This window comes from Equus przewalskii, chromosome 25, assembly GCF_037783145.1.
Source record: "Equus przewalskii isolate Varuska chromosome 25, EquPr2, whole genome shotgun sequence".
Classification (NCBI taxonomy): Eukaryota; Metazoa; Chordata; class Mammalia; order Perissodactyla; family Equidae; genus Equus; species Equus przewalskii.
The window spans coordinates 35804543-35825586 of record NC_091855.1 but is presented as its reverse complement, the minus strand read 5'-3'; the positions used below and the strand labels follow the sequence as shown (position 1 = coordinate 35825586).

Genomic DNA, 21044 nt, shown 5'->3' with positions numbered 1-21044 from the left:
ACACGGGACAGAAGGCAGAACTGTTCCTTCGGGAGAATGCCAGCTAATGAAAGAAATGATGGAATTAGAAAATTATCATTTGGTAACCATCATAGTAATAATTGATTCAGGCATGAATCATCATGGATGCTAAAACTAGTAAGTTAAAGTCTGAAGAGAAACAGGAAATCTCAGTCTTAAAGGCTCTCCCTCCAAGTTACTTATTAATTACAAAGGGGTGACTTTGTAGTTGAGAAATCTGGCCTAAATCACCCTAACGGAGTTATCACCACCACTAAGGGGACATTATCATGTCATGTGCTTCCTGATATGATGCACTGCAAAGGACATAACATCACGTCTGTTGTATTACTGCCAAAAATGCTTAACCCAAATCAATTCACAAGGAAACATCGGACAAATTCAAATTGAGGGACGTTCTACAAGATAACTGGACTGCACTCTTCAAAAATGTCAAGAACACGAAAGATAAACAAAGACTGAAGAACTGTCCTGGATTAAAGAAGACTAATGAGACAGGACAAACATTTGCAATGAGGGATGCTGAACTGCATCCTCCATCAAAAACAATTTTTTTCTTTTGCTATAAAGATGATATGATTATTATAACAATTTAAAAAATGAATAATTTCTGTAAGTTAGATAATAGATAATACTATTACAAGAATATTAATTTCCTGATTTTGCTAACTGCACTTGGTTATGTAAGAGAATGTCATTTTTCAGAACATACACTCTGAAGTGTTTAAGGATACAGGAAGTTCATGTTTGCAGCTTATTCTCAAATGGTTCATTAAAAAAATCTACAATTCGAGCCAGCCCTGAGGGCCTTGTGGTTAGAGTTCCACGCTCTCAGCGCTTTGGTGGCCTGGGTTGCGGGACCATACCACCCATGTGTCAGTAGCCATGCTGTGGTGGTGGCTCACATAGAAGAACCAGAAGGACTTACAACTAGAATATATGACTATGCACTGGGGCTTTCGGGAGGGGGAAAAAAAAAGGACAATTGGCAACAGATGTTAGCTCTGGGTGAATCTTCCCCAGCAAAAAAAAGAAAAAAGAAATCTACACTTCATACATACAGAGATTAAGAGAGAGAAATAAATGTAAATGTTAAACATCTAGAGAATTTGGGGGATGAATATTTGGGAATTCTTTCTACTATTCTTGCAACTTTTCTGCAAGTCTGGAATTATTTCAAAATAGAAAATGAAGAAGAAATGTTCTCCTAACCAAGCCTTTTAAATTTCTCTTTTAAAATTACCTTCAAAAATCAATTTATAAAATATATTAAAATCAGCCTATCACTGTAGAGTTGTACCTAGCTCTTCCTAACAATAGCATTACCCAATTTGTTCACCAAATTTGTTCAACAGCGTCAATTCTAATGATGCTGGGGGGTTTCTAAAACTCATATCCAATCTCATATGTCAACATCATTGCAGATATTCATACAAGTATTTTTCAGGCTCTTTAGGAAATCCTCAAAGGAGTTTGCGAAGTGTCTTGAGTGATGTTGCATCATTTCAGTAAGTGTGAAGAACACATGGAAAGAAGCACTATACATTACAATGCTTTCTCTAATTCTTCACCTCTGAACTAAAGGAAGTTCATGCCTTAGCTACCTGCTTCAGGAGAAGATCAAACATGAGGATGAAACAATTTAGATTCATTTCATCATCTTCACAATCAAAGTCAATAGTCCTTCCTCCTGGGTGTCCAAAATTCTTGAAAGGGCTACGAAATGGACTACGCATAGGACTCCGAAATGGACTCTGAAAAGGACTATGAAATGGACTCAGCATATTGTGCTGAACTCGTCGACCAGGATCAGAGGCAACACTCACCTAGAAGAGAGAACATCAACACACATAAGTGAACTTGCAGAAGTTCAAATGACTGTATAAAATTTTGGGAGGACTCTGTGGAAGGTATGTCCAGCTGTCAAACTGATTTCCTTCCTTAGTCAATAGCATTGGTACCTCCAAATACTATGGATCTTCTCAAAATATAAAAATGAGAAATAAAATCATCCCAACTTTATGCCTAATTGTCAGGGAACGAAACATCAGCACCCTGAAGAATGAAGGTGGCTGTCTTTGCCATTATATTTTTCATCCCATAAAACATTTCCAATTAAACTGAATTGTCCACATCTACCTAAAACCATAACTTGAAAACTGAGAACTTACAAAAGTAAAATATTGCAAGATCAGTTTTAGAATCACAAGCACAGAATCTCAGATTGATATAACTAGTTAAAGAAGAACGGCCTCTGGGTATTATAATTATTAAACTATCATGAGAAAACAACATATGTCAGACCTGTTGTACTGGTCATTCTCTATTTGCCAACCCAAGCCTCCCCCCTCTCCCCAGGCCCTTAGTGTCCTTCTCTGCCCTGCTCTACGCCTGAGGATGCCAAGAACTGAGGCTCTCTTAGCTCTCTTCCTGGCTGGCTTCCAGTTGGGTTCAGTCAATGGGAGGCACCAGCAGAACAGCTACTCTGGAGGAGACAGAGGTAGGAGCATTTCTCCCCGCCCCCTGCCTGCTTTGAGGCATCTCTGGCAGTCTCTCCATTACTCAGCAGCTCCTGTACCCAGCCCTTCCTTATAATTTCAGCTCCCAATGAGCTCCAGGAACTCTTTCCCTTGTTTCGTCAACCTTAGGAGTATAATGGCTTCCTACCGAACTGTTGCTGGCCTCTGAGTCCCTCACCAACCCTTATTGCTCCCTTACCCTATCCCATAACTCTGTAGGCAGAGTCTCCATGAAAGTCTCTTCATTTGAACCATCTGGGATAAATTCTGTAGCAGGACCCTGACTGACATACCTGTACATCACTCTCAAATCATATTTTATCTCTTAAAGTTCTCCCTAATAACCAGAAAGCTCCTTGAACACGATATTTAAAGTAAAGAAGAAGAGTATCCATTAAGAATCAGAATACCTGGATATTGACAGAGTTATCTATGGCAAATCACTCCATTCACTGAACCTGAGGTTCAGTAGTTGTAAAATAAGGACAATGAGTTCTTCCCCAACTGCCTCACACAATTCTGTGATGTCCTTAATTGTGAATACATCACACAGTATAAAGTGCTGACAAAGTAATGTAACATTAAAGATTACAGAAGAAAGAAACAAAATATAAATGTTTGGCAGCTGGTTTCTAGGAGGCAGATGAGCAAAGAAGTATGATTAAAAAACAGAAGGCATTGAATACAAACTACGATCCCATGATTGTATTTTCTAATCCCTAGATATCAGGTGGGATGACTGGAAAACGGTACGGAAAGGCATGATAAGGAGAGAGCTGAGAACTGTCCTCGCCCACCGACAGGAGAGTCAACCTCTCCAAAACTGGCCGTGGTCTGGGCATGTCAGTACGTCAACAGAACTCTATCGGGGCCTCCACAGAAAAATTATCAAAATTCCAACAGTTTTCATACACTTCGGACCAGACTATATGGACTTTTCTCAACCACGGAGGTACAAAGGGGTCAATAAAATGGGCTCAGTTGGTTCATAGTGACAGCATCACTCACAGTCACCAGCCATTGATCACATCTTCCAAAAACACAATAGAAAAAACATCCAAACTCCTCCTCCTCAGAGTGAAGCAGTGATCTGCCCAGCAGCTGGTAAAGAATTCTCATTTGCCAGGAGACCAAAAAAAAGCTACCCTTTTTCCTTTCATCAAGGGAGAAAGATAGCTAATAGGGGCGTGTAGGAGAAAAATGCAAAGGAAAATGAAAATCCAGTAACTTAGTGGTTACAGACTATACCAACATATTTTAGATAAATGTTTTCTGTTATTTAATGTGCTTAAAAGAGTAACAAACAGAGTGTGAGATGGGATGAAAAGGCATTTTCAGAGAAGTTTATTATGATGCTACTTTTAGGCCAAGTATAATTGACAATAATAATAATAGCGGTGAAAAGTGACAGGATAGTGCGAAAGAGCCCGGCAGGGCTCCACTCTGCTGTCCACGGGGGCGCTAGGGGTCGGAGTCAACTCAATGGCGCTAAAAACGACAATAATAATGGACGAAATCTTAAGAAAGACAAAAAACAGTTGTGGCAATAATTACCCTTCGAGCTGCAAGGTTCCCCGCCAGTTCACTGACTCTTGATTTTCTCTGATTTGCCAGCTCTTTGACAGAATTAACTCCATCAGAAAACATGCTTATTAACAGCTGAAGTGGAACCATGATGTCTAACTCCGATAATACCTGAAGAAAAAAGGCATATATCCCCCCAAAATATAAACTTTAAAACTCAAAAAAACTACATTTAACGTATTTTTCCAAAGTGTACTATTGAACATAGGGACATTTAGCCTTACACATATTCTATCAGTAGAGTCATCCTCAATTTTTTGTACTAAAAAAATCAAAGCTATCATTAAACCTCCCCCCTTCCCACTCCCCACATCCAACAAATGGTCATGTTCTTTCTTTTAATACTTCTAAGCATCTCCTGATGCTGTCCCTTCTTTTCCATAGCACTGCTAGTGCCTTCCTTCATCGCCTTTCTCCTGGACTAGTACCATCTGCCAGTGCCTTCCTCCGGCCCATCCCACTCTGACCTCAGTGCCCCATCCATCGTGCTCTCTGGTACAAACTCAGGTATCCTTCTGCTGAAATCGTTACTTTATCTGTAATAAATTTTCTGGAAATAGATGCCACCTTCTTTTAGACAGAATGAATCCATCCCTCTTCTCTACTTTCTTAGAACTTTATACATACCTTTAATAGAGGAATTATCACTTTTCATTGTATTTGATTATTTGATACTATCTCTCCCACTGTGATCTCCTTGAAGAAAGGAAGCATGAGGAAAGGGCCGTTTCTTGCCCCATTTTTATCCCAGTGCTTATTACAGTGCCTGGCACAGAGCAGCTCTACAAAGGTTTCTATGATTAATAAACGAGTCAACTCCAATCCTTATATTGTGCACTCTATTCCCCAAATGCTTAGACTAGCAGTTTAAACCGTCCTTCAATTGCAGCATCCTGTTTTCAAACCAAACCTGTGTCAGAGCCCAGTCCATAAAACATGTCAACTGTAATTGTTCCAGCTATGGAGGGGACAGAGGTTTATGGCCCTAGCTGCTGACCCCTAGATGGCACAGTTTAAAGGGTGTGTAACTGAGTAACAACATCTAGCCATCTGTAGGAAGACGGGCTTTCCTAAAATGGGGAATTATCTTATTGAGATCTACTTGGAGATGAAAGTTAAAATTCTGCATCCCAAAGGCGACTTTTTTTTAAATGGCCCCTTTATTTGTTGCCAGTTGTGAAAAATATTGTTCCTTAGTTGAGAAGCAGAAAGGCATTTTCACAACTTGAAAAGCTTTGGGGTCACGCCCTTCCCTGACACAGAAATGTACTGCCCCCGTGGCCAGTCTAAACATGGGTGCTGTCTCCTTTTTGAAACTGCCTGAACTTGGTATTCCAGTCAAATTAATGAACTTTTATTGAACATCCACTAAATACAAAGCATGTGCCAGATGCTAAGAGGAAAGGACGAAGGGAGTTATAAATTCACAAATGAAAAACCCTGGTCCCTGCACTCAAGGCATTTGTCATCAGGAGAAGAAAAAGACAAAAATGAACTATAATAATAGACAGAAATAGAATTCACACAGAGAACCCGTATGACTACTGGGGGAAGGAATCATGAATCCTGATGGGATGTGAAGTAGCAGAAAACCATTATGAGGTCATTTTTGAGTTGGATTTCAAACGATGAGCTGGAGTTCACACATGGAGACAGGAAGGAAAGTCATTCCAGGCTGAAGGATCAGCATGAACTACTCCCTAAATCAGCAGCTCTCCACATTTCCAAGTAAAGGACGGACTTCATATCAAAAGATTTAACAGAATCCCACGAGACAGCTGTTATACTTTTAGTATCTATTGATGGAAAAATTCATAAGGACCAAAAGCTACGATAAACTCAGTAATAGTATTGCACAGATTTGTATTTCATTAATCACAACATAGCTACATATATTTGAAATACAGCTATTTATCTATGCATACGAGACAGTCCTCAGCAAACATACGGATTTATGGACTCTGCAATAACTCCCTGCCCCTCCACCTGGGGACCTAAAGTTCATAGGCTAATAACTATTGCCCCAAATGGTCAAAAGTATCATTCACTTACATGAAGCCACAGTAAAGCCTGTTCCTGCACAGAGGATGGGTATCCTGTAAACCGACAGCTAATAAAGCCAAACATCTCTTCCATTGAAAAAGGTAGAGGACAGAGCTCAATGTCAAACATTTTGCTGGAAAGCAGAGCAACAAAAGTAGATGACAATGGGCATATATTAGGGTCTACTGTTGCATTTCTAACTATATCTTATTTGGGGGGCCAAACACTTTAGTCTGTGTTCTGAACTGTTATTAGCATGTTCCATTTCACTGTAATAGCTTATGTCATTGGAATAGCTATCTTATAAATAATTCATGTGGTTGTTAATAAGATTAGTGTTCATACTCAAATTAGGTTTAACAGAATAAATTGCATTTCTGAGGAATTAGAGTTGCTCTGCAGCATCTAAAAACATTTTTTCTTTGCATTTTTCCCACTTTATCCAAATCATAATTATATTTGAAAATGAACAAACAATATGATGTATCTATTTATTATTCCACAAGAATAAAATCCTTTCTCAACAATTCCAGATCATCTGAGCACAATTTATAGCAGCTATTTCATTTTGGGCCTTCAAATTTCTCCAGAGGGTTGTCAAAAAGTAAAGGAGATTATACAAAATGTTTAGCACAGTGTCTGGCACACAGAGTGTGCTCAGTAATGTTAGATACTGTTATAATTACAGTGACTTCATTCAACTACTTACCCACCTTAATACTTCCCTGAACTCTTTTAACTGGTTCTCTGGGACTTCTGTTCTGACGGCTTCCAGCCACTCCGGCATAACGCACTCCCACACAGACTGACTGATCACATTGTAGGGGATCAGGCAGAGGATTCGGTTGAGCCCCTCCTTCAGCTGAGTCACTGTGCTGCAGGACTTATCCCAGTAGCCACCGACCTGGCGGCGTTTCCACAGCCACGGGGGAAAGAACAAAATGCACTTGTCACAACCATACTCAAGACTGCCTAAAGGAAATGGGTGCAGAGAACGACCACGGTCCGTGACATCTGCATCCCGGGCCGAGTATCTTCAGAGAGAGGTTTGTAAGAATCTACAAACTGCCAGGATCCATTAGACAAAAAAGAAACCATAATTACAAATAGGTCCAAATATTAATCTCAGACTGAATTTGAACTATTCTACTGCAGACTTTCCAAATTACACATGAATTGAAATTCCAAAGATTTATTCCTAACAGGATGAGCATACTGTGGAAGTAATGTTATTGCTAAAGTTTGACAAAACCATTACAAATATGTGCAGCTATACCTGCGCTTCAGAGGAACACACATTCCTACTGCTGTACATTTTGTGTTGAAGATATTTCATTAGAAAAATAAAGTGACAAAGAGCGCTATTTTTCTCTATGCTGCATATTCCTCCACAATTTTTTCTTCCTAAGAATGTTCTAAGGCTGGTTGAATCCATGAATAAAAAAGATTGGTATTTTTTACTAATCAAGATAGTATATTAATTTTCTGGTGCAGAAAAAATTAAAATCACAAATTAGGTTCTGTTTATAATTCTGATTTTAAATAAAGATCCTATGTTCTTACTATATGTATCAAAGTAACAACGGGTTGACTGGTCCTGAACCTTTACCACGTAACACAAGATTTGTGGGAAACTACCTCATTTTAAATGAATCCAATTTTAAATGTTTAATTATTACATCTAGAATTCCAGATTATTCAAAACAATCAAAGCAATTCTATTTAAAGCTCAAATATCTATTTGGTACCATATTGGCCACAATCCTAGATGACTGACTAGATATTTTCGGAAAGTGACTGTATTTCTGGGATTGTTGTTGTTAGTCACATGGACTCAGAAGAGCTAACATTGATAGTGTTGAGATCGTGGAATATGTCACTGTTGAGGTTCCTTTGGCTCGGTAATTTATGGTTAAGCCACATAAAAGCCTATTGGTTTTGAGTCACATTTTGGAAGAGGTATTCCCATAGAGATCCTAAATTGTTAACAGCCAGACAGTAGATCCTTTGATTTGGAAATGTTTTTATATTTTAAAGGATTTTTAGAGCGTTCTCACCTCCCCAAAAATGTCCTTTTACCAATATAGGAGGATCAGTTTGAAAAAAGGACACAAAACCAGGATCAGTGCTAGCCTAAAAGACTCCCATAACAAAATTCAAGGACAGAAATCAGATTTAAAACAAAAATTGAAATCCTCACCCACCATAAACTCCCCTGTACCTCCTCCCTCCTGGGAATGACCCAGCTGGAAGCCAGTACTCAGATCCTGGTAGGAGCTATTTTAGAGGCCTTCCCTCCAAAGTTTAATTGGGCTAAAGTAGAATGATGTACACAGAGGAAAGAAATACATCCTAAAGGCTTTGTCAAACAATTTATAAAAATATTGCAAAAGGACACAGCTCTAAATCTACAGGACTGAGAACACAGGAATCCTTTGTTTTCCATCTTAGCTGGAAATCTTCTCTCTGATATAAAGAAGGAAATTCAAAATAATGTGGTTGGATGGGCAGGGCAGCTCTTTAATATTATTATGGAGGCTGCCATCTAATTCTTTGAAAAATTAAAAATAGCTGTCCTCAGGGTTGGCCCTGTGCTGTAGTGGTTAAGTTCAGCACGCTCCACTTGGTAGCCCAGGTTTGCAAGTTTGGATCCCAGGCGTGGACTACACCACTCATCAGCCATGTTGTGGTGGCAACCTACACATATAAAAATATATAGGAAGACTGTCACAGATGTTAGCTCAGGCCTAATCTTCCTCAAGCAAAAAAAGGGAAGATTGGCAACAGATATTAGCTCAGGGCTAATCTTCCTCAGCCAAAAAAAAGAACCCAACTGTCCTCATCTTACTAATTGAGTCTTTACAAAAATATAATTGTGGCTCCATAAGTATCCCAAAGTCCACTCATGTTTCTTACCAATCCCAAAGCCTCTCCTATTCACCTCAAGATGCCTGCAGATACTATAAAAAGTCAGGACATTAGAAAAGGGACTTTCCTGAACTTAAGAAAAAGAAATGCTTAAATAGTAATTGTCTTAGGCCTCAGCCTCCTCAGTCAAGCTGCTCTGAGCCCTCTTCTCAACTAAGGCCTCATCCTGGACCTATTAAAAACTTCAGGTAATTTTGTCCACCTCCCACACCCCTCCTCCCTTAAAATGCCTGCTTGTAAAAGCTCAATGCTACCAGGAGAACTTATTGTTTGTCCCAGCCAAAACCAGTGAATAGACAAATATGCCCTTGAAAAACTCTCTTAGACCAGTTACTTTAAAAGCATCCTTTCTCTCCCTCTTTGAGACGTGAAACTTCCACCACCCAGAACTATGTTCTCAAGGACCTGAGAACCATCTCTTTAGAACGCAGACATCCAAGGAGCCCAAGAAGATGTCCTCTCAGCCCAAGGGGGCCTTGCTTCTACTTGTACTATTGCCTCCTGTGATAAAATACGAGAAATTTATTTCTCTTCCTGATAAGTGCCAATTAACACCCGCCTTAACAAACCCCCAATGCCTCTTTCCTTAGCACACCCCAGCCTTTAAAAGATAACTTCTTAGGTGACTAAAACAACTGCCTGAGGCTGGACCATGGCCTCCAGGAGATTACATATCAGGACAAATTAAGATCTTAAAGGTCTCCCCTGCAAATATCGAGAAAAACCTTTAGCCATTATATTGAACAGGTAACAACTGTTCTGTCTGCTCGAAACAGAATTTGAATAAAAGTGAGGTGAAGATGAAAATCAACTCTTCTATGAACTGGAGAGTTTTGTATTACTATGATGGTGTCTCCTCCAAGGTCTCTATGTGCATTTACCTGTGTATTTTCATATGTATGGTATATATATGTGGTATTTTCTTATCTCTGGATGGTATTGCCAAATTAGTTTATAAAATCCCTTAAAAGATCTCTATTCTAAATGAGCTATTAAAAAAAATAAGAGCTTATATAAATTAAAAATTCCTAAAACTCTCAGAAACATAGGAGGTGACCCAAATGTTTTTCAAGTTCATGTGATTTGGGCAAATCTTTGATAAGTAAGACTAGTTTAATATAAACAGTTGTGTCTTCTGAGTTATCAGCACTGAATATGATATGAGCATACATTTTTATTCTACATGGGTTTACTAGTCACATAAGTTAATATTTTATTTACTAGATCTTTAAGATTATAAAATGTATAGATTTCATTTTAATCAAATTAAATTATTATTTTGACAAACTTTATTTTAACAATAATTGAGTTTTATAATTTAACTCCTTAGAAGTAGTTTCCAAAATCTTTTTGGTAACTTGAAATTAAAATTATACTAAGTTAAGTTAAACAATAGATATTCAGTGAATATCTAGATCATTTCTAAACAAGATAAAAGACTGAAACATTAATTACAGTCATGAGCCACATAATGATGTTTCAATCAATGACAAACCACATACACAACAGTGATCTCATAAGATTAGTCCCATACAGCCTAGGTATGTAGTAGGCTGTACCATCTAGGTTCGAGGAAGTACTGTAGGGGAGGAAGAAATTTTCCTCTACCCTCTAGGGTCTTCTGGCTGGTCTAAGAATTAAATTGATATGAGACAGAACAACAGGAGAAAAACAAAAGTTTAATAACATGCATACATGAGAGAAACCCAGGAAAACCAAGTAACTCACCAAAATGGCCAAAGCGCTCACCTTAAATATCATCCTCAGCTCGAGACAAAAGAAGATGTTGGGGGTGGGGAGAGTCAGGGACTTCAAAGGGAGGGAAGGCAATTCACAGGTAGGTGAAAAGGAGCCAACGTTTGGAAAACAAGTGTTTGGCCACACAGAAACAGAAGAACATAGAGGGGAGCCCAACAAACAGATTTTCTCCGTTCCTCCCTGTACACCACCTGGTTCTTGTGATGCTAAAGTGACAGGTCACTTCCTGGGACAGGTTTTTGAATCTGAATTCTTTTAGGCAATTAAGGGGGAGGTAACAAGAAAAACTTTCTGAGTCTCATGTTTCTAATAATCAGCTTAAAATAATCTTCGTGTTAAAGAGACACATTTTGGGGTGGCAACTTCTGCTCCCCTTCATTACACTCTGTGATGTTTGTGCAACAACAAAATTGCCCAACAACATATTTCTCAGGATGTATCCCGTTGTTAAGCGACACATGACTGTACTGAATATAAGTTTAAGTTTACATACTTTTGGCTTCTTATTTTTAGAGAGACTAAAGATATTTGGATCTGTTAATAAATATGTTCTTTTTGCCACATTGAGAAATTGTACTATGAGGAAGCATATGCCTCCACAAGTTATGAGATGGTATATTCATAAAATTTGTTAATATGCTACAAAATGCTGGCATGCGACAGGCAATTCACAGTTATGTACCTCCCGGTTTCCTCTGAAATACAGAGGTTACTAAGTGTTGAAAATTATAATCAATATATATAAATGAAACTACTAGAAATAATAAGGGTGAAGAAAAAAACTCTGTATGCAAAGTATTCAAGGAATGTAGGATGTGTTTTTGTTAAGGACAAAAAGGTAATTCTGTCCTAAAGTAGTTGTTTAGGGGCTGCGTGAAGGCTTTCCAGAATGAGGAAGAGGAAAGCGAAGGACAAAAATCTGAAAGGAAATAGAAAGTTGTAGGGATCTGGCAGTGAGGGGTGGAGGCGAGAGAGCACCTCACCTCGTTGGTCAAACTGGCTAAGATCATATGGATTTATTACAAAGTTCTTAAAAGGAGCTTTATTGTCAGTCATGTACCAATTCCAAACCTCTAAAAACCTCTAAAAAGGACAAAGGTTCTTAGGTTATTGGTCTGTTCTTGATAAGAGATTATTAGAAGTTTTTCTTTACCTTCTCAGTAACATGTCTAGGAAACAAAGATTCTGGGTCTTATCAGAATTTCCTGTGCTTTATGTTGTCTTTATCGTGTCCTCAATTATTCAAGAGAACTGAGTCTCCTCAATGTTAAAAAAGCTAATTTTTTTTAATAATCACGTTCCAGCCTACCTTTACTCTTGAAATCTTTATTGTCATTTTGGTTAAATGATAATTAAATATTATTTCACAGTGACCTGTGATCCTGGTTAATCAAGTGTTCAAACCTTTTGACATTTTAGACAACTTTTGATATTTTGCCTTCCCCAAATCAAATCCTAAATAAAATCTTGGTCTCAAACTGACTTTGAGATTTCTGAGAGGGCCTCTGGAAAATCTCAATGGATTGTTCTCTACTAGTAAAAAGAGATGATAAAGGGGCCAGCCTGGTGGTGTAGTGGTTGAGTTTGCACACGCTTCAGCGGCCCAGGGTTTGTAGATTTGCATCCCAGGCATGGACCTACACACTGCTCATCAAGCCATGCTGTGGCGGCATCCCACATACAAAATGGAGGAAGATTGGCACAGATGTTAGCTCAGCAACAGTCTTCCTCAAGCAAAAAGAGGAAGATTAGCAACAGATGTTAGCTCAGGGCCAATCTTCCTCACCAAAAAAAGAGAGAGAGAGAGATGTTAAACTAATTAAGTTTATTAGATACATTGAACTGCATGAAAAGCATTGTTAAGTAAGAAGAGATGCTTAACATTTCCTAGTTTATGTTCAGGTATAAATAAATTTTTAGGTAATTGTTTTTAATATAAATATTTCAGGAATTATAGGAAATTCTTAGAAATGTGTCAATGCCCTTTCTGTTCATGATTATGTCCTTATGCTGCTTTGCCTGACAATAGGAAAAACAGCATAATGTTATCATCATAACGCCAGTTACTCTCATGGACCTTTAATCACAGCCATTTTAAGCCTTTTATTATTCACAGATAGTCATTGTTTTATGCTGATGCTTTCCTGAAAGCTCTTGCAATCAATTCATCTTCAGAAGAAAGGACTGTCTCTGAGACCTGTGGAAAGGACCATGACAGGTAATCTGGGGTACAGGCTTCTGATGGCATTGCTTAAGTAACTTTGAGACCATACCACTGGACCAAGAATTGATTCCAGAACTCTAGTGGAGAAGCTGATGGGTTCATAAAACCGCTAACCCAAGATCACACAGAACAAAAACTAATTACATGGGACTGAATGAACTGATGAGGAAAGATGATAATTTTTATGGTTTTTCATTTGGAAAAAACCATGGTTTTTTGGTTTTTATTTGGAACATTGCTGGTCCTTTAATGTTCTATTTTTTGGATATAAGGTTTCTCTTAAGCTACCAATAACTCACAATAATTTAGTAGATTATACCTTTGTAAACAAAAATGAACATTTGTCTTTTTCTCCCTACCTGGTCCCTCTAGAATTCAGAAACTCTTATTGGATATTCTTATTTTCATGGCAATATAGTTAGTTGCACAAGGTCAATAAGAATATGTTCTCCTTATACCAGGACATAATTGGAAAAATTGGTTATATTACCAAAGCTTTGACTGGAATGTCATATTTGAGAATCATGTACATAGAATCAGATAACGACCAGACAATTTTAAGGAACTAAGGTTGACATTATGGAGCCAGTGCTCACAAAGCTCTCTTGGAAAAACCAGCCTGGTACATGGCTTATGGGGTTCCCAGCCTGAAGGCAAGTAAGAAAGGTTACTTCCTGACAGGCTCAGGAACCTCAGAATATTTGGGGGACCTCAAGAAGAGAGAAACTCGCCCAAATCTATAGGTACTGCAGATGAAGTATGATGACAGTTTCCTGGCCTGGCTTTCTAGCTCTGAGAAGCTTTTAAAAGTCCAATCTGAGATTCCTTATAAAAGTTCCAGCAAAGCAAACTTAAAAAGGCCTATTTGGTCAATTACCATTCTTGCTGCACTTATATAAATAATCAGGCCAAATTTAATGAGACTAGACTTATTTTGTGAACAAGAGTAACCTTACTTTGATTATCTTTGATCAGAACAGGGGTGATTGGAGAGGGAAATTTTGGTTCAATGGAAAACTATAACCCTGATTCTAGTCCTGTACGCTGTCTCTGGGCTATTTTTCACCTCTTGAAAACCGGATCCTGCTGTCTTAGACATTTTGTCAGTACTTAATGCTTCCACTTTTTCTCCCATCCTCCTAACTTGGTGTCACTAAGAACTAAAACCTGACCGCCCAGATCCCCATTGAGACTCTAGGTCGCCTTGTCCCAAAGCCCTGCAAGCTAAAGCAGGACCATTTGACAGAAACTTCAAAGGACTTATTGCTGCAACAATTCAGGCCACTCAGGAAGCTCACCAAACACCCGCATCTTCCACGCTCTGCTCCAGGAAATAACCATGACTCTCACACTCATGTTCTAACTCCAAAATCCAAAGATGTTTCAAGTCTAATATCTAGAAATCTTCTTAACTGGCTGCCCCCTGGACTCAGAACCTAGGTTCATAGTCTACTCTAACCATTAATCTTTGTTTTCTTTTTGTTTTCTTGTTCTAATCTATGCTCTTTTCCTCCTTTGCAGATCTCTTACCTTGCAGTTCCTAACCTGAAACTTCTCTCCACAGCAATCAACCTAGCTTTTTTGTGTGAACCTTCTAGGGAAGTTTCAGATGAGAGGAAGGTAGAGATCCACTCAGGCCCCCAGAGTTGGTATAAAGATTACTGTAAAGTGAAAACGTTCAAGCTAAAGAAGATGCAGAGAGAAACCTTATCTGAACTTCCCTTATCTGACTAGAGCAGAGCCTCCAGAAAACATAGCTGCCATTAACACCCTCTGAAATGAGTTTCCCATGAATTCAGCCACCTTGGAAACAGAATGCCCAGTCCCATTAGCATCAAAAGGCCTGACAGAACTTTCGGTATTTTCCTGTTCAAGCCCCCTGGACCCAAGTTGGTAGAGAAAAACTTTTCCTCCCAACATAACCATGTCTTATCTTTCAGAGTCAGATCACATCAATCCTTTACTATTCCAAAGAATGCCAGGAAATAGGGAATTTCCACTATGCAAAAATCCAGTTTGAAATGTGAGTCAGTAGGTGGCACCAAAGAAGAAAGAAGTATATCTTGATAAATGCAGAGAGTTCTCTGAGTCCTGGAAATCCAATAGAAGCTACTCCTTTAGATGGTCTGTGTTCTGTTTTATCCTCAAATGTCTTATTTAAACTGAAACTTGCCTCAAGACCTCAGTGAAAGCAAACGAAAAAATCACAAATAAAAACAAAACTGAGAAAACACCTTGAAAAAAATTTCATGTATTGCTGCCGAACACTGATTCTGGACATCCACCTTCTTGGTGGACGTCCATGAGACACAAATTATATTGTGTTCAAGAAACGTGGGGTCTTACCAGCTGTACCTCTGAAGCCTGTGATCCACTGAGGCAGAACCAAGAGGATAAACATAGAGAAATTTTTCCTATAAGCCAGAAGAAAAGGAGCATTTTGACAGTTCCTAACTCTTTTTGGAATTACAAATGGGAGGGCAGGGACTTCTACCACTCATCTCGAGAAATATCTGTGAAACCACAGAAATTGCCCCTAGTCAAATGTTAGCCTTTCCACAGACTCTAGACCGGAAAAGAACTGAGCTCTAGCAACCCCACAGAGAGCCTTTTTTTCCTGTTTCTTAGTAAAAATATTCAGCAATGTCATGAAAGAATATTCCTTTAAATTCTTAAAGATATTTCACACATTCATTTTGCCATTCTTCCCCATCCCAAACCACCATCAAAGCAGTACATCCCCTAAAATGTAGTTACTAAACTCATTTGCTGTGTGGACTAAAATAAGGAGCGATGTTCCTTTTCGACAGACAATGAGAGCACGCCAATAGCTAAGGGAGCACTTCTCCCCAAAGCCTTCTCTCCAACAAGGTCCAAGCTGTAGGCCTCCACTTACCCTGGCAAATTCCATTGGTTTCGGGAGAAGGCACATGACCATGACATCAAAGCGAACATCACACACTGTCTTCAACCACTTGGTGACAAACTGAGGCTTCAGTTTTTCCACCAGACTTCCAACTTCATCATCCATCATATATGCTGTGGAGTGAAACCACTGAAACACCATGGCCACCAGCCTGGCCAAGCTTTCCGTCGGGGTGTTCTCACTGGGTGTGCAGAGGCTCACCTGGAAAGAGGCAGGTCAGACCCTGCTTCAGCCTCCATCTATCTTTGCAAATTATCACATGTTCATTTCAAGGCAAAAGAAAAAAGATGAACCAGATAATCCATCTGAAATAGGCAGTTTCATAAATGATGGAGGATCATGTATCCTGGAAACTGTGTTCCTCTCTACGGGAGAGACGGATTGTAACAATTATTTCCCCTTGAGGTTGCACCTTCCAATAAGCCTTTTCCCCCGTAAGAAATCTACTGTGTAATTTGCACTAGAGAAATGCTTTTAAAAAGTCAAGTCTAGGGGGCCGGCCCCGTGGCCGAGTGATTAAGTTCACCTGCTCCGCTTCGGCGGCCCAGGGTTTCGCCAATTCGAATCCTGGGTGTGGACATGGCACCACTCATCAGGCCATGCTGAGGCGGCATCCCATATGCCACAACTAGAAGGACCCACAACTAAAAATACACAACTATGTACTGGAGGGCTTTGGGGAGAAAAAGGAAAAATAAAAATCTTTAAAAAAAAAATTAAATCTACAAAGTGAAACAAGTATCTTCAGTGAAAAAATAATCTGTATACATTTCAGTTCTAAAATGATCAGATTTAGGCTAAGAATTTTCTATCAGTAATAATTCTGAAATCTTAGAGCCCTCTAATTCACCACATTATAAATAGACTTTTTAAAACAGCTCATCATTTATTCATTCATTGATTCTGAAATAATCTTTCACCGAGCACTATAGTATATTCAGGAATATAAAAAATAAATAAAACACTATCCTTGCCTTCAAAGAGTTCACAATAGTAGTCACTGTGTCGATTTGGTTAAAAAAAAAAAAAACTTTTTCAGGTGAAAGCGTGAAAGAAATGTGTCACTAGGGAGACTTAATCTATGTCTCCAATGGTCAAACACAGAAGTCTGCTTCTCGGCTGAACTGGCAAATTTAGCTTGCTTGCAACGTTGGATCTGTATGGTCGATCTTTCCTGAATGAATATTGCAGTTGAATCAGTCAATAGCAATCAAATTCCTCATGTTAATTTGGCTATAATTTTTCTGACTGTATGCAGACTTGCCATAAATACACAAAAAGCTCCACAGAGACTGAATTTTCAAGAAAAATGTCATGTAGATAGACAATGGGATGTGAATGATCTGTAAATTACACTGAATCCAATATTTCATAATAGACCCTAGCAACTTTCCCATTTGTTTCCTGTCAAAGGTGCCTTTCAAACGGCCTGGGCGCCCGGCACAGGAGGTTTCAACACCTGGGTCTTCATTAGAATCAACTAGGGAGCTTATTTAAAAGTTCCCAAGGGGCCCCATGGCAGAGCGGTTAATTCTCACACTCCTCTGCAGTGGCCCAGGGTTTCTCGGGTTTGGATCCTGGGCGCCAATATGGCACTGCTCATCAGGCCATGCTGAGGTGGCGTCCCACATGCCACAACTAGAAGGACCCACAACTAAAAATATACAACTATGTACCGGGGGTGCTTTGGGGAGAAAGAGGAAAAATAAAAATAATTTAAAAAATCAAGTTCCCAAGATTCTGAGGTGGTATCTGGGCAATGTCATTTTTTAAAAGCCTTCCCAGGTAAACCTAACGTGCAGCCCAGGGTTGAAAGCCTCTGTCCTGGAGTTTGGAGTCCCACTGCTAAGGTTAATTTTCCACTGCTTGCTTCTTTAAAAACAACAGGAGACAGTCCACGTCGGTGCAATGTTGGAAGGAGAAACAGAGTGGACAGTAGTTAACTTCTTTTCTTACCAAGAACCATATTCCAAATTGACTGAGCAGCCGCTGGTCGTGCTTATCATCATCCTTGTTATCAAAGTCGGTGTTATCCAGGGAGTGGTGGGAAGACGACAGGCCCAGCTGCCGCCGGCGGTTCAGCTCATGTTCCCGCTGCTCCGCGTGGAACTCAGCTTCTTTCAACAAGCTGCCGCGGAGGAGAGGTTTCAAGTCAGACTTTTGAAAAACCACACTCTAGACTATGACCTATTCAGAGCAGCCACTTCATGAGTTCTCGGGCATCACTGATTGCTCTCCTCTACATTGGTAGGAGTTACTCCAAAGAGCCTAATTTCATTTCCTTACTATTTTGTACTCTATCCTCATTTCAAAGATGAACAAATTGAGCACAAACAGGCTACTTCTTCCAATCAATTAGAATCAAGTAGAACTGATGCCTCTGGCTTCTGGTTCACCAACCATCCCACTAGAAGTCCATGCTTCCTGTACATCTAATGTGAACTTTGTGGACATCAAATGCATGATACAAGGAGAGATTGAGGACTTGTACCAAATAGGAAAATATTCAATATCTAGGATTCAAAGACCTGAAAATGAGCAGCAAAGACTCATTTTTCAATTTGCTAAACAAAGTGACAATTTTTAAAAATAATACCCAATGTTGGCACGGTTGTATCTAAAACTAGCAATTCTGGGCCAGCTTGGTGGCGCAGCAGTTAAGTGCGCATGTTCCGCTTCTCGGCGGCCCAGGGTTCATCGGTTCGGATCCCAGGTGTGGACATGGCACCGCTTGGTAAAAGCCATGCTGTGGTGGGCGTCCCATGTATAAAATAAAGGAAGATGGGCAAGGATGTTAGCTCAGGGCCAGTCTTCCTGAGCAAAAAGAGGAAGATTGGCAGTAGACAGCTCAGGGCTAATCTTCCTCAAAAAAAAAAAGATTAAAACTAGCAATTTCATACAGCACTTTTGGCATTATAAATTCATATACGTACTTTGAAAATCAGTTTGGTAACATATCAAGAGCTGTTAAAATATTTACGTCCTTTGACCCAGTCAACCACATCTAGTAATCTACCCTAAGAAAATAAAAAATATAGGAATAGCACTATATATAAAAATATTTATCAGAGTTATTTATAATAGGAAAAAATTAGAAGCAATCTAAATAACGGTGAAGGAAAATAATCTAGATGAATATAATGTTTCCACCAAAAATGATAAACATGGAAACTACACAACAACATAGATTGAGCTAATAGTATAATATTATATCAAAAAGAATTGTGGCTATGCTGTGATTACAGTTATATAAATAAAACATGCATTTGAATAAAACCAGAAGAACATGTGCAAAACTGATGATGATGATATGGTTGATTTTTTTTTTCTATTTCCAAATTTTCTGTAATGTTTTATTTGACAAATATTTATTGCATTTCTATATGCACCAGCCACTGGGATAAGACAAACAGAAAAGACTTAGTCCCCATCCTTAAAACTTACATTCTAATGCTTTCATTTTTAAAAACCTTGCCGCAGTGAATATTATACAAAAAGAGAACAAATCTAGAGGTTATCATTTCCAAAGCTGCTTTTTCTGTCACGTGATAGAAAGAGAAATAGCCAGCAGCCTGCAAGATCAGACCCCTGTCTTGTTCCACAGCCTCCTGGGTTACCCCACTAGTACCAAATTAGCCCTCTCGCACCTCGCTGCTGGCACTCTGGCCTCGGGTGGCCCTGTCCCCACCCCCTGCTCTGGTGACAGCCTCCACTTCATTCCCCTGAGAATCCCTGCCCTGTGCTGTCACTGCGTGCACCACACGGATTGCAGTTAGGCGCTTCTGTTTCTGCAGGCTCCACATGGCTAACCTGAGGGCAGGGACTACATTTTATTCTTGTCTCTCTCCCAAGTGCCCAACACACGCCTGGCATATAACTGGCATCCGATAAAAATATTTTTTGAATGAATCAATTAAAACATCATCACTGCAGCATTGTGGACGGCGAGCTGCTGGGCTGAGGGCACTTGAAGTTGAATTAAATTTACACACCTCCATGGGAGAAGGGTGGCTCAAAGCGAACGTGGTGTTTTCAGGGGAAGCTGCTCAAAAACTGCTTGTTACCTAATCACGGCCTCCACGGCGCAGACCAGCTCCTCGGCACCGCACTCCCGCGTGTTGATGGGGGGAGGGGAGGTCTGGTACAGGTGGGTCTCCGAGGCAGCCCCCACTTCGTTACTGTGATGATTGGAGTGGCATCTTTTGCAATACCGCACAGGCCTGTTTCCGTGGCGACCGCAGCACCCTGCTGAAAAGCAGGTGACAACTGCTCTTCTAACGTGGGAACTGCAGTTCTAGGAGGAAAAAAGGGAAATCAGTTAAAGTTAATTGCTGAGGTAAATTTGGCTAAGAATTGGAACAAATGGAAACTTAAGGGGCCCCCGGAAGTCACAGCACATTTCTGAAGTGCCACTAGCTTCCAAAATGCGGGCCATCTCTAACCAGTTAGATTTCAGTCACGGATAAAAGTAAAGGTGAGAAGTGGTTTCTATTAGTGTGAGTGATAGGAACGTTCTAAATATGAGTGGGACTCTGCTGAAAAGCCCTTTGTAAAGTTACCTCAATCATGGGAGGGAGGGGGCGTTCTGGATTATTCCAAGTTAGTGTTTCAAGAGTTTTCAGCAGACATATGAAGAAAAAAATTAAAACCATGGTCCAGAGAGAGAGAGAGCATCATGCACATCAGAGTAGGAAGGATCATTTTAAGCCCCAGAATAAACTTTCAAAATTACTCCTAAAAGAGCAGATTTCCATTACAGCTCATCTGTCCTTGCTGCCTTCAAGGTCAGGCAGGGAGTTGTGCCGAGCTGAGCTGATAACCCAAAAGCAGACCTTTCCACTCCCCCCAGCACTCTTTCTATCAAGACCTAAAGAATATGTCCACTGACACTATGAGAACATATCAAAAGGCAGCAAGAGCCACTCACAGAATCAGCCTTGACATCAACTACTGGAAGGGTCAACAGATGAAGCAATGGAAGCAAGGACAGTGGTGTAGCATCAGGGAGATGCCCCAGATCGGGGGCTGTTGTCACAGCTGC

General features: G+C 39.7%; 1 protein-coding gene across 7 annotated transcripts in view; it reads right to left on the bottom strand.

The window, feature by feature from the left end:
• The window catches only part of UNC79 (unc-79 homolog, NALCN channel complex subunit), a 240600-nt gene that overhangs the window by 113402 nt on the left and 106154 nt on the right, over nt 1-21044 (bottom strand). For all 7 annotated transcript variants that reach the window (XM_070594580.1, XM_070594578.1, XM_070594583.1 and 4 more), the window contains exons 12-18: nt 20068-20297; nt 17960-18131; nt 15974-16204; nt 6881-7071; nt 6177-6300; nt 4095-4235; nt 1626-1847 (exon numbers count right to left, since the gene is read on the bottom strand). In XM_070594580.1, the coding sequence (XP_070450681.1) occupies nt 1626-1847; nt 4095-4235; nt 6177-6300; nt 6881-7071; nt 15974-16204; nt 17960-18131; nt 20068-20297 (1311 nt within the window). The remainder of the gene's footprint in view (nt 1-1625; nt 1848-4094; nt 4236-6176; nt 6301-6880; nt 7072-15973; nt 16205-17959; nt 18132-20067; nt 20298-21044) is intronic.